At 43.0% G+C, this 12,429-nt stretch overlaps 1 protein-coding gene across 4 annotated transcripts in view; it reads right to left on the reverse strand.

The window, feature by feature from the left end:
• Sap130 (Sin3A associated protein 130) overlaps positions 1-12,429 on the reverse strand; it is a 102,946-nt gene that overhangs the window by 12,562 nt on the left and 77,955 nt on the right. For all 4 annotated transcript variants that reach the window (XM_042685229.1, XM_042685226.1, XM_042685228.1 and 1 more), the window contains one exon: positions 8,711-9,069. In XM_042685229.1, coding sequence (XP_042541163.1) covers positions 8,711-9,069 — 359 coding nt within the window. The remainder of the gene's footprint in view (positions 1-8,710; positions 9,070-12,429) is intronic.

Here is a 12,429-nt window from a genome sequence, read left to right on the forward strand (position 1 = left end):
CCTTTAAAACACAAATTCCTAGTAAGTAACCTATTCATTCACAATCTTGAAAACTCGAATAAGTACAGATTATCACAATTCCTCTAATTCACAGATGAGAAAGTGTGGCACAGTGCACACAAATATGAAGTGGCAGGGCTAGGAGTTGACAGAGACAGGCTCTTCACAACTGTACTGCACTGAAATAAAAAGCCCTCAGGGTTGAACTCTTATTCTGATAACTACTTGCTACATTTGTCTTCTCTACCCAACCTTAGCTACCCACTGCCAATAATTACATCCTAAACTTTGTCATAACTAGTAATTGTAAATTGCTTCAAATCTCAATTTCTAGCATCTAATTCTCTAGGAATTGTTTCTCTTCTTGCATTATTATTTTCACTTATCAATACACAAGAGGTGCATCTTTTTAGCTCAATACAGCTATAGACAAAACAATGCTGACTAGCCTCACCTGCAATCCTGTCATGTTTGCCACATTCAATTCCCCCCATATGACCTTTCACACCTTCACTTCCTCTTCCTCTACCAGTACCCTTTGAAGATTATCTTGCAATATTTCACTGAAATGGAATCAATCAGAAGTAAATACATTCCCAACATTATATCTCCCACTTGTTCTATGACTGGTCTCCCTTCCTCCATTCCTCTAGCAAAGCTACCCCCCCCCCCCCCCCCTTCAGGAACACACTGGATCCACTTCTTCAAATGCTGTCTAGCAATTCTCATTGCTTTTTCTTCTTCTTTTTGCTGGTCATGGGGCTTGAACTCAGGGCACAGGCGCTGTCCCTGAGCTCTTTGCTCAAGGTTAGCATTCTACCACTTTAAGCCACAGCACCACTGGTTTTCTGAGTAGTTTATTGGAGGTAAGAGTCTCATGGAGTTTTCTGCCTGGGCTGGCTTTGAACAGTGATCCTCAGATCTCAACCTCCTGAGTAGCTAGGATTACAGGCATAAGTCACCAGAGCCTGGTTTGCTTTTTCTCTTACATAAAAAATTCTTCCTGGGGCTGGGAAGGTGGCTCAGTGGTAGAGCACTTGCCTTGCATGCATGGGGCCCTGGGTGCCATTCCTCAGCACCACATAAGCAGAAAAAGCCAGAAATGGCATTGTGGCTCAAGTGATAGAGCACTAGCCTTGAGCTGAAGAACTGAGGGACAGTGCACAGGCCCAGAGTTCAGGCCCCATGACTGATAAAACAACAACAACAACAACAAAAAAAACTCCCTTCTGTAGAGGATGTAATTTATATTAATATTCTTCATCTCATTAATAAAAAGACAAAACTTTGCTGCTTTCTCTTTGTTTCCTGGGTAGCATGAGATTATGTTCTACCATGCCCTTTGCCATGTGGTACTGCTACACTATAGCCCCAAAGCAATGAAGCCAAGCAATCATGAACCTTTGAAACCCATTCCTTTTTTTTTTTATGTTGTTGTTTTTTCTTGGGTATTTTGTCACAGTGGTGGAAAGCTGACTAACATAGGAAATTGGTACTGATAAGTGGGATAGTTTTTGTGACTGTACCTAATCAGGTTATGCAGAAGTGTTTGTAAGCAAAACTTGATAGTTAAATCTGGTGGGAGCTCAGAAAACCAGAATACTGACAGAAATGCAGAGAGTAAAGGCAGATTCATGAGACATCAGGTGGAGATGAGGACTCTACTGGGAAATGGACTAGAGGACACTTGGGTTACAATCTGGCAAAGAACTTGTCTAGGCAATATAAAGCTGAGTGGAAAGATTTGAAAAACTTGTAGTTTGGCTAGAAATGAAGATGAAATGTTGGGGCCAAGAAAGGAATGATTACTAAAGAGATTAGAAGTTAAGCACTTAGCATGAAGAACATCCCAGAAATTGGCCATGTCACAGCCACCACAGGCTCAAGGGTGTAAAGGGTAAACTCTTTGCATGCCTGTCCCAGCCATCTTGGCACTCCAAGGCTAAGGAGCTGTGGACTAACAGGGCCTGGAAACTGCTCCCTATAGCAAAAAGACACTCAATTATTGTTTTGTAGGCAGGCAGAATGCAAGAGTTCTGGGATCATGAAAGTTTCCAGATTTCAAAGGAAAGCCTGGGAAGCCAGGCAAAGTGCAGAAGGGATTGGAATTCCTACAGGCAGGTCTGAGAGGGTGATGTAGGAAGCTGTGAGTGAAGCTGAAGATGCAGCAGAGACTCTAGAATACTGGGGAAGCAAGGGACATGGAAAATCTGCCAAGGAAAGCTAAAGGAAGTGGGCAGATCAGCCAAAAAGAGTGGTCCTTGTAGACTCTTAACTGGCAAAGCCAAAGAGATGGGCCATCTGGGCCCTTTTGGAACCATGTTCTACCACAGTGTGCCCTCATGACTCTTCCAGAACCAAGATTTCATGTTTCCATGCTGGTTTTAGATAATAATAATAATTATTATTAATTTTTTGTTAGTTGTGGGGCCTGAACTCTGGGCCTAGGTGCTGTCCCTTAACTCTTCAGCTCAAGGCTAGGCTAGCGCCATACCACTTAAGCCACAGCGCCACTTCTGGCCTTTTCTGCTTATGTGGTGCTAAGGAATGGAACCCAGGGCCTCATGCATGCAAGGCAAGCACTCTATCATGAAGCCACCTTCCAGACCTTATTATTTTTTTTAATGTGGTACCAAGGAACTGAACCCAGGGCTTTATGCATGGGAGGTAAGCATTCCTAGCCCCTTAGATTATATTTTGATCCCTATGCTTTTATTTCTCCTTCTTGGAATGGGGTGTTTGCACTGTACCTTTGTCTATTGGAATTATGTAACTAGCTTTTTGATTTTTTTTTTTCCCAATGGGCTCAGAGAGCTGCCTTTGAGACTTGATTTTTTTTGTTGTTGTTGGTTGTGGGGCTTGAACTCTAGGCACGGGCACTGTCCCTCAGCTCTTCAGCTCAAGGCAAGTGCTCTACCACTTGAGCCACAGTGCCACTTCCAGTTTTCTGGTGGTTAACTGGATATGAGAGTCTCATGGACTTTCCTGCCCAGGCTGGTTTTGAACTGCAATCCGCAGATCTCAGCCTCCTGAGTATCTATGTTACAGGAGTGAGCCATTGGCACCCAGCTAAGATTTTTATTTTTTGGTGGTACTGGAGTTTGAACTCAGGGCTGGGTCACTGTCCCTGAGCCTTTTTTTTGCTCAAGGCTTGTACTCTACCACCTGAGGCACAGCTCTACTTTCTGGCTTTTTTGATGCTTAATTGGAGATATGACTCACACAGACTTTTTTTTTTTTGCCTGGGCTGGCTTTGAACCATGATCCCTCAGATCTCAGCCTCCTAAGTAGTTAGGATTATAGGTGTGAGCCACCAGCATCTGGCTCCCAAGTCCTTTTTTGGTTTAATTAGTCATTCCAATGGGGTCTAACATTTTTTTCCCCCAGGAGTACCCTCAGAATGCAGTCCTACTTATGCTTCTTTGTGGCTGGGATTGCAGATGTCATAACCATTCCTAGCTTATGTGTTGAGATAAGGTTTCACTAACTTTTTAGGCCGGCCTAAAACCAAGATCCTTCAGATTGATTTCTATCTTCCAAGGAGGATTACCATGTGCACCACCATGCCTAGCTCTGTCAGAGGAAACTTTGGACTTGGGCATTGGAGCAACCCTGGACCTGTTGAAACACTGTGCCTCAGTGGCTAGGGCAAAGCCTTAGTTACAGGGTTTCAATCGGAAATGTCCCTCCTAAAGATCATATGATAAAAACGTAGTTGCTAATGTGAAGCACATTTGGGAGGTATTGCCTTTTTGGAAAGAGCACCGTGGCCCTCCCTTTGAAAACTCTATCTTGTGTCTGGTCCCTTCTCTGCTTCCTGGACACCATGAGGTGGACAGCTTTCTTACACCATTCCCTTCTGCCATGATATACTGTCTCATCACCTGCCAAAATCACAAGACCAAGCAATCAGGATGTGAAGCATTTGTTAAAATACTGCTTCCCCCCCTTTATCTAACTAACTAGCTGACTATGAACTAGCTAAGCGAACTTAGGGCTGGTGCAGCACAGTGAGTACTGGCGTCTCACATAGGAGAGACTCTGGGTACTGGCCAGTCTCACAAGGAGAGACTCTGGGTTTTGTTTCTGGCAACACACACAAAAAAGCAATTCTGGCCAGGTGCTGGTGGCTCATGCCTGTAATCCTAACTACTCAGGAGGCTGAGATTTGAGGATTGAAGTTTAAAGCCAGCCCGGGCAGGAAAGTCCGTGAGACTCTTATCTACAATAAACCACCAGAAAACCGGAAGTGGCACTGTGGCTCAAGCGGTAGAGTGCTCGCCTTGAGCTGAAGAGCACAGAGACAGACAGCGTCCAACCCCAGAGTTCAAGCCCCATGAGCCCCCAACCCCCGCAAGGCAATTCTGAAATGATAAAAACTTCCTCTTAACATCATTTATCTTCAGTCACTTGCCCTTTCTTTCCCCCCATTCCTTTCAAACAAACTCCTCAAATTATGTCCTAGTCCTTCAAAGACTGAGGCAGGAAGATTCCAAGTTTGAAGCCAACTTAGGGCACACACAGTAAGTCTGAAGCCATTCTGGGCTACATAGCAGGCCTTGTTTCAAACACAACAAAATAAAAAACAAAAGAAATTTAACTCAGTGATAATAGGGTTTCCACTAAAGAAAGAAAAAAGTTCTTTGTATGTAGTATTTCTATTTCTATCCCAGATTTCTTTTAAATGTTCTCCCAGACATGGTTTATTACATTTCATTATTACATGAAAATGGCTCAAGAGCCTTACACAGTGGAATCCAAAGCATGGCTCAGTCCCCAGCTTCCTTGATTTCTTCTTTTTTTTTTTTGTCGGTCGTGGGGCTTGAACTCTGGGCCTGGGCGCTGTCCCTCAGCAATTCAGCTCAAGGCAAGCGCTCTACCACTTGAGCTACAGCGCCACTTCCGGTTTTCTAGTGGTTTATTGGAGATAGGAGTCTCACGGTCTTTACTGCCCGGGCTGGCTTTGAACCGCGATCCTCAGATCTCAGCCTCCTGAGTAGCTAGGATTACAGGCGTGAGCCACCAGTGCCCGGCTTCCTTGATTTCTTAATCATGTATGATCTAGTCAATCATACTTTTTCTCAGAAATATTTTAGTTCTTGCCTTACAGACCATTTCATACTTCCAGCCATTTTCTGATCATCCTGGTCTCTTTATTTAGTCTCCTCTACTAACTTACCTTTCTCTACCTCATAATGATGCAGAGCCCTAGGGTTTAGGTTAAATATTGCTTCTGTTTTTATTGATGCTTATTTCTCTAATGACTTCATCAACTCATCCAGGCTCACACCTTTAAATACTATAACAAATACACTAGGACCCTTCCCTACATTTGTATCTGCAGCTTCATCTTTCATTCCAAAAGCCAGGATCATGTATCCAACTATCTGATATCTACATGTGGATGCTAATTAGACATCTCAAGTTTACTATACTGAAAGTGAACCTCCAGGAGAGGAAGGGTGAGAAATGCAATCATTATATTCAATGTACATTATGCAAATATTGAACTATGTAACTTGAGGATAGGGACAGGAGGAGGAGAATAGGGGAACATGAAGGAAACAATGATATTGACCAAGAAGCATTGTACTCATAACCTGACTTATGGAACTGTAACTTCTTTGTACAACTACTTAATAACACACACACACACACACAACCAGACAGACACAGACACACACACACACCAGACCTTCAACTCACACACTCTCTCTCTCTCTCTCTCTCAAAATATGGTCCTGTGATCCCTATCTCAGATGATGGCAGCCCTGTAGCTTCCTGGTACTAAGGCCAAGTACCACATGCTCTTCCCTGATACTCAGCAACCTATGTTTGGTGTAACTCAGTTTGTCTAACATATTCAAGGTCCTGGGTCTGATTCCTAGCACTGAAAACAAAAAATAATGAACAAAACCTCCAGAATCCAGCTACCTCAATACTATTACTACTACTACTACTACTTCAGTTATGACTTCACTTTTTCCCTGAAATAAAGTCGCCAGCCTCTATGCATGTCTTCCTGGCTCTGTTCTTGCTCCAATAGCCTTTTCTCTACAGAGCCCCCCATAATGTGCTCTTCAAAACCAAGGGAGCCCTGGGCATTCCTGTCAGCTTCCCCTCAAACCTGGCAGCTTCCAAGTTTTGTTTTTTTTTGTTTGTTTTTGTCGGTCGTGGGGCTTGATGCTCAGCTCAAGGCTAGCGCTCTAACACTTCAGCCACAGGGCCACTTCTGGTTTTCTAGTTGTTTATTGGAGATAAGAGTCTCACGGACTTTCCTGCCAGGCTGGCTTTGACCTGTGATTCTCAGATCTCAGCCTCCTGAGTAGCTAGGATTACAGGCTTGAGCCACCGGTGCCCATCAGCTTCAAAGTTCTTACACAGGCCCGAGGCCTTGCTTGGCCAGGTACTTCGTTCTCTGACCTGTTTGCTATCATCACTCCAATACTTGACTTGGCTGCAGCTACTTCCATTTCTTTGCTAATCTGGCGCACATCAGGCAGATAGATGACTGTCTCCAGGCATTTGCACTGAACTGCTTTCTAGGCCTGGAAGCTGTTTTGCCAGGTATGGCCAGGACCAACACTTCACTGAAGTCATGTCTCTACTCAGTCAGTTCCACAGCGAGCCATTCTCTTAAAACCTCACTAAAGTTACAGCCCTGTGTTAGTCTTTTTCAATCACTGTGACAACAGACCTAAGGAAAGCAATGATGAAAGAAGTAAGCTTCATTTTGGCTCATAGTGTAGAAGTTTCTTTCAGTCCATGCTGACTGGGTTCTACTGTGTTGGAGAAAGCATAAACAGACAGAAACAGGGTGGGGCAGAGGTCTCACATCTTAATGGCCATGAAGCTGAGAGACTAACGGAGAAAGACCTTGTTTTGAATGTGGGTGACACTATCCCCCAGACTAGGGTCCACAGAGAGCAAAAGGAATAAAAATGGGAAAGGCAGAGGCTGTAGGCGGCCTGCTAACACAGCCATGTTTCTCTCCTTCCTGGTCACCATGATGTGAGTTGCTCTGTTCCACTATGCCCTGCCCATCAGGATGGTGGAAATCTCTGAAATGATGAGCCAAAATAAATTCCCTCTTTCAACCGTTTCTTGGTCATTATTTTGTCACAGCAATTAAAAGTTGACTACTATCAATCATAAACCTCAACATTCCATTTTGTCCCTGTTCTATTCACTACACACAGAGCACTTGTCACATACACACATACATACATAAAGAAACCATGTGTCTGTAAGTCATTTTGTCTCCCCGATTAGAACAGAAGCAAGTGAGAGGATGGAGAGGTACTTGTTTTATGTAAGGCTGTACGGTTGGTGTGAGAGTAATTCTTCCTGTAGAGCCTTACAGGTTGAGGCAGGATTACCGTCAGCTTTCTGGCACAGGCAGGTAAGGAGAACTACGTAAACGAGAGAGCAGACAAACAGCAAAACTGAGAGCATTTCATTCCCCCTCTGGGATCATGGGAGGATATTTTCATGGCTTAAATAATGCAAAAGTGAAACCCCTTGGTGCAGTTAATACACACTTAAAAAAATAGCAGGGAAGTGGGAGTGAGGATACTAGCCAGAGTGGGAAGGGCTAATGGAGAGAGTAAATGAGGATGAATATGGTCAGAGGGGTTATTTACATGTATGAAAGGAAAATGAAATCCGCTGAAATTGTTTTGACAAGGGGGAAAGAGAGTGGGACAGCCAGGACAAGGGACAGAGGAGGTGAAGTTGACTGGGATACATTGTGTACATGTGTGGAAACGTCCCAATGGAACTGCTCTTGTACAACTAATGTATTCTAACAAAAAGAAAGTAAACAACAGGTTTAAAAAACTACGGACATAGAACCATACCTCTTACTGAACAAAAAACATGGGAAAGAGGCCTCTACACTGAAAGGGTACATAGTATTGGGTAACTGAAGCACAAAATAACTTGATTTTCACAGTGGATTTGCCTTTTTGAACACTGTATTACTGTTGTACTCAGAAAATACCCATGATATATAATTTTAAAAACAACAGTAAGATGCTTAACTAAATCTCCCCCCACCCAAAAAAAACCAAAACAAAAAAAGCAAGCCTCCAAATTGATTTGACTTTCACAAACTAGAAAAGGCTGGAGTTAAGAGAAAGAAGGAAAGGAATAATAAATAATTTTTAAGATTTTACTAATCACACGTATATTTATCAATACTTTCAAAACTATAAATCTTATCACATAAAACAATATTTGACAGTGAAAGAAATATTAATTTCAGTACTTAGTTATGACTATATATTAATCTGTTTTAGGAGAGCGCCTTCCTTCTTCCTCTTCTTCCAAGAAAGGGTCTTACTCTACAGACTGAAGTTGACCTAGAAGTTGAAATCAATCTGCTTGGTTGTCCAATTGCTGGAATTACAGGCAGGAACCGCAACACTTTGCTTGTTTTTTTTTTTTTTTTTAGTGAATGTAAGATCAGCTATATTGAAGAATGTGCCTAGGAAATCTCTCCCATGAATTTAATTTGAAATAAAAATCATAAGACGGCAGCAAAGGAAGTTTCACGATTAATAAAATGGATAAAATGCAACATTTAAAATGAACATCAAAAAGTTGGGGCTTTCTGGCTGATGGCTACACAAGTTTGAACTCTATATAGGAAACTGGAAAAATGGGAAAGCAGCAACAAACAGGGAGGATGTTTTGTGAGTCAACTTACCAGAAACTGGCCTCATGATGTCCACTGGTTCTATCTCTTCCTTCACTTTGATTTCAGGAATGGGAGGACCCAGAACGGACGAGAGAGGGCCACCCACAGTGGCTGGTGGTGGTGGTGCAGCTGCAATGGTAGTGATGGGTGGAGTGATGGGGACGGCTCCAGGAATGGTTGAGAGGGCGACAGCTGGCTGGGACGGGGGACTGGCTGCAGCAATCATGGCTGGAATGGTCGGTGGAGGTTGCTGGGCAGTGGGAGGGACTGCAATGGTGGGCTGGTCATTATTCTGATTGGATACGGTCTCCATGGACACAGTGACCGGCGTGGCCATGGACATGTGGATTTCGGATTTAGGTTTGGCACTGAAAGAAAATCACATGTACCAGATAAGAGAACACTGCAACATTTCAGAGGAGGGATATTTTTGTAAATCACTCAACTGAAACTTTCTTCTTTTTTTTTTTTTCTGGGTCTGGTCGTGGGGCCTGAACTCTGGGCCTGGGCGCTGTCCCTCAGCTCTTCAGCTTAAGGCTAGTGTTCTACCACTTGAGCCACAATACCACTTCCGGCTTTTTTTCTTTTTGCTTATGTGGTGCTGAGGAATCGAACCCAGGGCCTCAGGCATGCAAGCGCTCTACCACTGAGCCACCTTCCCAGACCTAGATGTTCAACTTTTAAGGTAACTTTGAAAGGGAATTCAAATATTATTTACTCTATGAGCTCTACCCTCAACTACACATTCTAGTTCAGGATTCAGCTTTTGAAAATACTATGTATTCCTCATACTGTCACCAACTTTTTCTTTTTGCTGGTCCTGTGGCTTGAATTCAGGGCCTGGGCAATGTCCCTGAGCCTTTGTGCTAAGGGCTGGTGTTCTACCACTTGAACCACAGCGCTACTTCCCACTCTTTTGAGTCACTTATTGGAGATAAAAGTCTTATGGGGACTTTTCTGCCCAAGCTGGCTCTGAACTGTGATCCTCAGATCTCAGCCTCCTGAGCAGCTAGGATTACAGCATGAGCCACCAGCTAGTACTGGGACTTGAACTCAGGGCCTGGGCACTGTCCCTGAGCTTCTTTTACTCAAGGCTAGCACTCTACCACTTGAGCCACAGCGCCACTTCTGGTTTTTTTTTTCTGTTTATGTGGTACTGAGGAATCAAACCCAGGGCTTTATGCATGCTAGGCAAGCATTCTACCACTAAACTATATTCCCAGCCCTCACCAACTTTTTTTAATTGAGGACATCTATTTTGGAGTTTACATTCTTCAACCCTAGGTTGTATCTATTTTTTAAAAATTTATTGTTATTTTAGAGGTGATATACAGCAGGATTACATTTACTTAATCAGGTAATAAGTACATTTCCTTTCACACAGTGTCATCTGTTCCCTCATTCTCTCCCATCTCCACCCATGAGCTGAATACCTCGCTTTCATCAATGTCCAGTGTACTCTACTGCTGCACTTTTCCACCCTTTTTCCTTGGATTCTGTGGGCCCCCCTGTCCCCTGGTCTTACAGATGTGGACGTGAGTATACCTTATATAAGGTAAATAATACAGCCATCAGAAAAAGAAAAAACAAATTAAGAAAAAATACCTTTTTTTAAAAAATCTTTGGAGTTCGTTTCAGTATGTGTATTATTTTATATACATATGAAGAGGCGCTTGGGTAGTGCACCTCTGTGATTCTCTCCTAAGACTATGCTCTTTTGTTCTCACTATTTGAGAATCTAGAATCCTGTGTAATTTTTCATATCCCTGTGCATTTTAGATCTAACTTCTGCATATCAGGGAGAATATGTGCTGTCTGTCTCTCTGGTTTTGGCTTACCTCACTTAACATGATTTGTTCTAGTTTCATCCATTTCCTTGCAATGGCATTATTTTATTCTTTATAATGGCTGTGGAAAATTCCATTGTGTATAGTATCACTTTTTTTTTTTGATCCACGCCTCTATTGTGGGGCATCTTGGCTATTTCCGTATCTTAGCTATTGCCTCACCAACTTTTTATAAGCAGTGATTCAATTAACTTAAGGTAACAAAAAATATTTGTGAGTAGAGCTGTAGTTCAAGTGGTAGAACGTAAGCGTTGAGCTAAAAAGACAAGGAAGAGTTTGAGGCTCTGAGTTCAAGCCACAGTAAAGGCATAAACAAAAACAAAATGCATAAACAAAAACAAAACAACAACAAAGAACATTTGTTGTGACTCAAAGTAACGAAACACACAAACCACCTACATTTTTTTGTTTGGTCAGTGGTGAGGCCTGAACTTTAGGCCTGGGTGCTGTCCCTCAGCTCTTCAGCTCAAGGCTAGCACTCTACCACTTGAGCCACAGTGCTACTGGCTTTTTCTGCTTATGTGGTGCTGAGGAATTGAACTCAGGGCCTCATGCATACAAGGCAAGCACTCTACCACTGAGCCACCTTCCCAGCCAACCTTTTTTTTTTTGTCGGTTGTGGGGCTTGAATTCTGGGCCTGTGCACTGTCCCTCAGCTCTTCAGCCCAAGGCTAGTGCTCTAGTGCTTGAGCCACAGCACCACTCCTGGTTTTTTTCTGTTTATGTGGTGCTGAGGAATTGAACCCAGGACCATGCAAGGCAAGCACTCTACCACCGAGACACCTTTCCAGCCCCATCCAACTTTTATGTACTCTAGGTACTATTTTCCGTAGAACTCAATTGCACATTGCCTTTAGTTTCTTATTTATTTATTTATTTATTTTTTGGGTCTGGTCATGGGGCCTGAACTCTGGGCCTGGGCGCTGTCCCTCAGCTCTTCAGCTCAAGGCTAGCGCTCTACCACTTGAGCCACCGTGCCACTTCCAGCTTTTTTCTTTTTGTTTATGTGGTACTGAGGAATCCAACCCAGGCCCTCATGCAAGAAAGGCAGGCGGTCTACCACTGAGCCACCTTCCTAGCCCCCTTATTTTTTTTTTCCAGTAAATATAACCTCTTTTTTCACCGGAAAGAGTCTCTCCCACACAGATAGATACCGTTTTTTTTTTTTTTGGGGGGGGGGGGTCAGTCGTGGGGTCTGAACTCTGGACCTGGGCGCTGTCCCTCAGCTCTTCAGCTCAAGGATAGCGTTCTACCACTTCAGTCACAGCAACACTTTCAGTTTTCTGGTGGTTTATTGGAGATAAGAGTCTCATGGACTTTCCTGCCAAGGATGGCTTTGAACTGTGATCTTCAGATCTTGCCTCCTGAGTAGCTAGGATTACAGGCATGAGCCACCAATACCAGCTTACAGATAGATACCACCCACTCTGTTTCCCTCATTCCCTGGCTACTTCTAATTGGCTTCCTGTTTACTTGTCTCTTTATATGAAAGGAACTGTGAAATATATGGTCTTTTGTATCTGATTTCTTTCACAGTATGTTTCTGAGATTTGTCTAAGTTGTGGCATGTATTAGTACTTCATTCCTTTTAATGGCTGAATAATATTCTATGTAGTGGATGGAATACTAATATTAGCATCACTATCAGTTCATTCATCTGTTGGTAGACATTAGGTTATTTGCAACTTAAACAATTTCTCTTGGGTATATAACAGGAGTGGAGTTCCTGTGTTACGTGATAGTTATGTTTACTTTTTAAGGAATGGCCAAATTCTTTTCCCATGGAAGCACTATTCCCACCAGCAACAAATGATGATAGTGCCCATTTCCTTGCCAATATCTTCTCAAGGCAAGTGCTTTACCACTTGAACCACAGCACAC

Source organism: Dipodomys spectabilis, unplaced genomic scaffold (genome assembly GCF_019054845.1).
Source record: "Dipodomys spectabilis isolate Male_0828 unplaced genomic scaffold, ASM1905484v1 ptg000094l, whole genome shotgun sequence".
In the NCBI taxonomy this organism is placed as follows: Eukaryota; Metazoa; Chordata; class Mammalia; order Rodentia; family Heteromyidae; genus Dipodomys; species Dipodomys spectabilis.